Below are 4673 nucleotides of genomic sequence, written 5' to 3'. Positions count from 1 at the left end.
TTTTCATCTGAAACGTGCTGCGATTTATATTCCAAAGCCACTCATATAATGCAGAAACACTCAAGCAAGCAAAACACACGCAACGCCTGCACGTATTTGTACTGATGCAGAATGAGAGGGACAAGTACAGTACAGCCGAGCGCATTTCACACAGGCTGTTAGTTTCACTTTCGCCAGAAAGTCGTGTATGCCTAAGGTTGAAAATAAATGGTATTTATAGTGAATGCCCCTATGAATTTATTTATGAATTTATTATTTTTACGATTTAGTTTTAATCCAAATGATGCGTGTGCTAAGTGAGTGAACATCAAAGATCACACAACAGAAGTACGCGCGCTCTCTCTCTCCCCCTACCGTTAAGTAACTTGTGCATTGTTTTACTTGCTTGTTTTTGACATATCCGACCGAACTACAAACTTTCCAGTGATGTCTGTGAGAAAGATATATTCACTCGACAAGCTCGCGCATCTGCGCCGCTGCGCGCTCAACCCACTCAGCGTGCTTTGTTTATCAGCTCGCGCACATCAGCTATACAGGCGTTAATACTGAATGTTTAACATTATATTCATTGCATACATATAGTTCGTAGTAGACATCCTTAACTCCTTTCTGCTGTCTGTTGTTGGTGTTTCTTTGTTTGAATATGGCGCTTAACATGCTGTGTGGTATCGGCGTTTGGTATCGGGGCATTTTAACAAGTACGAGTACAGGAGACCAGTATCGGGCCCGATAACGATACCAGTATAGGTATCGGTGCATCCCTAATAAAAATATTAAAATAAAAACTTAAAATGAAATTGAAATAAAGCTGATATGATATATTAATTGTAGATGAAAAAAAAATTTTTTAAAAACTTGAAAAGTAGAAATGCTGCCTTGGCAACAATCTGAAGTTTATGTACTACGATTCCTAAAACTAAAATAAAAATACAGCTATATAGAAATAAATAAATAAAAATGACAAAAACTCATAAAAAGACTAAAACTTATTTTTTATTAAATATTACAAAAATAAATCTTATAAATAGTAAATATTATTATAATATATAAATGCTACTAAAATAACTGATGTAAGTTATTCTAAAGCTCTGGCCCTCGTGCAAGACTCCAACCTCTGAACTAAATCCATTCAGTGTCTCACCTCATCAGCGTGTCCAGGCAGATCTGCGTTCAGTTTGCCCTTCTTGATGTCCCACACCTTCAGAGTGCTGTCACTACTGCCACTGACCAACAGACGGCTGTCTGCAGACCACGCCACTTGGTACACTGGCCCCACATGACTGCGAAGTGAGGTCAGGTACCTGGAAAAACATAAAAAAGATCTTACAGCCCTTTAAAAACACTTTCATGAGGTCAGAGAAAACATATTGACGTGTTTGATGTTATATTTCAAGAGACTCTGGGTTGTTGCCATGTGCAGGCAAGCAAAATATGCCAGTGCTGATGTAATATGTGATATTGCCCTCTAGTGTACACTACTGCAAGTTTTTTACAGATTTATCAAATTTTTTTTCATAACTGCTGAATTTTGCAACATCTGATATAAAGCTGATATAAAAACAAAAACATAAATTTTAGATGAGAAACTTATTTTTCTTAGTTGCCAAGGCAACATTTCTCATTTTAAGATGAAGTACTACATTTCTAAAACTAAAATAATTATTTCATACTAATTAAATTATTAATTGTGTTTTTTTAACTTTAAACCGCATAAACACATTTCATTACACCAAATACACCAAATAATGTTCTTTTTAGCAGCATCATATGACCCCTTTAAGGTATATAGAATTATTAATAAAAACTAATAAAATGAATAAAGCGCATCAAATTAAACGTAAAAAAATGTAATGAAATAAAAAAAAACGAAATAATTATAATAATACTTAATACTAAATACTAACACTAATGTAGGTGTAATGACAAAGTCACTGTTATTGAACTGAACTGAACTGAATCTGGGCATTCATTGCATATAGAACATCTGCATACTATGCACACACTTTACATAATTAATATTGAAATATAGCACTGCACATATATTTTAGAAATATGTCAGTATGCTAATCTGCACATGATCAAATCAATCAAGGATCTATGACCACCCTACTTACTTTCCCGTCTTTCCGTCCCAGATCTTTATAGACTTATCGAAGGAAGCGCTGGCAATCAGCCGTGTGTCTGGTGAGAATAGCACCTCATTGACCAGTGCTTGGTGACCCGTCAAACGGGCCACTGGCTTCTTCTCCTCTGCTGGGTTCCATAAGAACATTGTGAAATCATCTGATCCTGACACCAGCCTCTCATGACCTTCACCCTTAAGAAGACCAAATGCTCAGGTTTATACATAAATCCATTCTCTCGCAGGTTAGTACTGTATATAGACTGGTCTCACTCACTCTGACACTGTTGTAGCGCTTCAAAGCCTTTTCCTTGATCTCTTCCACTGTGGAAAGCAGAAACATTTACATTTATTATTAAATGATCCATATTACATCTACTACAGTTCAAAAGTTTGGGGTCAGTTTCTTTTATTTGAAATATATTAATACTTATTCAGCAAGGATGCATACAATTGATCAAAAGAGAGAGTAAATACATTTATAATGTTACAAAAGATTTCTGTCAATTAAATGCTGTTCTTTGAACTTTCTATTAATCAAAGAATCCTGAAAAAAATATGGTTTCCACAAAACTACTGAGCAGCACAACTGTTTTCTATGAAAGCTTGTTCACGCCACAGGATTAAAAAAATAAAAAAGAATTGCAAGACATAAACTCAGAATTCAGGCTTTTTTCCTTGCAATTCTGAGTTTACATCTCACAATTCAGTTTTTTATTTCTGCCATGGAATAAAAAATAAAAAAAGAGATAAAGTGAGAAAGTCAATTACCTTTTTTTTAATCTTTTATCTTTTTTATCTACCTCTTTTATCCCATTGCGAAAACAAGCTTTCATAGTTTTAAACATCGATAATAATAAGGAAAGTTTCTTGAGCATATTAGAATGACACTGAAGACTGTAGTAATGGCTGCTGAAAATTCAGCTTTGCATCACAGGAATGAGTTAAATTGTGAAATATATTAAAATAAAAAAACATTATTTTAAAATTTTAATAATATTTCACAATATTACTGTTTTAACTGTATTTTTGATCAAATAAATGCAGCCTTTGCGACCAAAAAACTTTGAAGAGTAGTGTATAATAATTATTAATTTGCAGGTGTTGACACATACATGATCCAGTGAGATCCTGTGGGTTTATGGTTGCAGTAGCCGGCTCAAACGCTCCTGTACGCAGAACGTAGTCGGTGCTGAGGGCCAGCGTGTTGACCCAGTGAGCGTGACCTTGCAATGTACGACACTGAACCCCCTACGGCACAGACGAGAACAGATATTCACACCATAATTCTGTCAAACACCCAAGTAAATATTGTTTCAAGTTATCTTTGATCCATCATGAGTGGAAACAACGTACATCTTTGGCTCTCCAGACTTTAACGGTTCTGTCCTGAGATGAAGTGTACAGGAGACCATCACCTCCCCATTTTACACACGTCACAGACTGTGTGTGGCCGGTCAGGATCTTATCACAGCGGCCCAAAACCGTATCCCAGATCCGAATCGAACAGTCTTTACTGGTGCTAGCCAAATATCGACACTCTGGGTTCCTGTGATGGAGTGAAAATTACTGATAACTGATCATGATATTTTGTTACTTCATTATACATTTTTTTGAATTATAAATGAATTAAAGGTAACACTTTTCAATAAGGTTCAATTTTTCAACATTAATTAACATGAACTAACAATGAAAAATAATTCTAAAGCATTTATTAATCAGTTATTTAATGGACTTGAGCTAATATGAACCAACAATGAACAGCTGTATTTTTATTAACATTACCAAAGATGAATAAATACTGTAATAAATGAACTGCTTGTTGTTAGTTAATTTTAGTTAATGCATTAACTAACAATAACTAATGGGACCTTGTTGATTTTATTGTGTTACCAAATTAAACAATTGTTAAATAACAAACAATACAATATTATTAATTATTATAATAATTATAGTAAAATTAAACCCAAAACCCCAAAATAAGTTAAATTATTTTAATTTCAAATAAATTTGATCACAAATTCCCTGTAGAGCTTAATTAACACACGTAAATAAACCGATATAAAACATACTTTGATTACAAGGGCAAATTGATTTTTCAAAACTCACAGGTGGAGAGGTTCCCAGCACAGCCAGGTGATCCACTTCATATGTCCCATCAAGGTCTTTCCGATCTGACTTCGTGTGATCGGATCCCACAAGAAGATCTGCAAAGATCACAGCAGATATAAATCATTATATTAGACCTAAAGAACATCTTGTTCACTGGAATATCAGTGACTTATAATAACATGATATGCTCACCTGACTGTTTTTGCACCCTGATGCTAATTTCTTGCCATCTGGAGACCAGGCAATGGACAAAACCCAATGTGTGTGTCCTTATAAAACATGTGGGACAAAATGTCAGATGCTTGGTTTAACTTACAGATGCACTGCATTTCATAACATCGAGCGAAAAACTGACCCCTAGCAGTGTGGTGTGGTGTTTCTGTGCTCAGATCCCAGAACCTCACTGTCGTGTCCCCAGATCCACTGGCCAGATATCTGA

General features: G+C 35.0%; 1 protein-coding gene across 2 annotated transcripts in view; it reads right to left on the bottom strand.

Moving 5' to 3' along the window:
• Positions 1 to 4673, bottom strand: part of LOC107676009 (notchless homolog 1 (Drosophila)) — a 7692-nt gene that overhangs the window by 715 nt on the left and 2304 nt on the right. For both annotated transcript variants that reach the window (XM_016470525.1, XM_016470526.1), the window contains exons 4-11: positions 4590 to 4669; positions 4427 to 4503; positions 4232 to 4329; positions 3479 to 3671; positions 3238 to 3373; positions 2400 to 2446; positions 2115 to 2317; positions 1142 to 1301 (exon numbers count right to left, since the gene is read on the bottom strand). In XM_016470525.1, the coding sequence (XP_016326011.1) occupies positions 1142 to 1301; positions 2115 to 2317; positions 2400 to 2446; positions 3238 to 3373; positions 3479 to 3671; positions 4232 to 4329; positions 4427 to 4503; positions 4590 to 4669 (994 nt within the window). The remainder of the gene's footprint in view (positions 1 to 1141; positions 1302 to 2114; positions 2318 to 2399; positions 2447 to 3237; positions 3374 to 3478; positions 3672 to 4231; positions 4330 to 4426; positions 4504 to 4589; positions 4670 to 4673) is intronic.

Source organism: Sinocyclocheilus anshuiensis, unplaced genomic scaffold (assembly GCF_001515605.1).
Source record: "Sinocyclocheilus anshuiensis isolate Anshui unplaced genomic scaffold, SAMN03320099.WGS_v1.1 scaffold2012, whole genome shotgun sequence".
NCBI lineage: Eukaryota > Metazoa > Chordata > Actinopteri > Cypriniformes > Cyprinidae > Sinocyclocheilus > Sinocyclocheilus anshuiensis.
The sequence above is the reverse complement of the archived record's forward strand: the minus strand, read 5'-3'. Positions and strand labels throughout refer to the sequence as shown.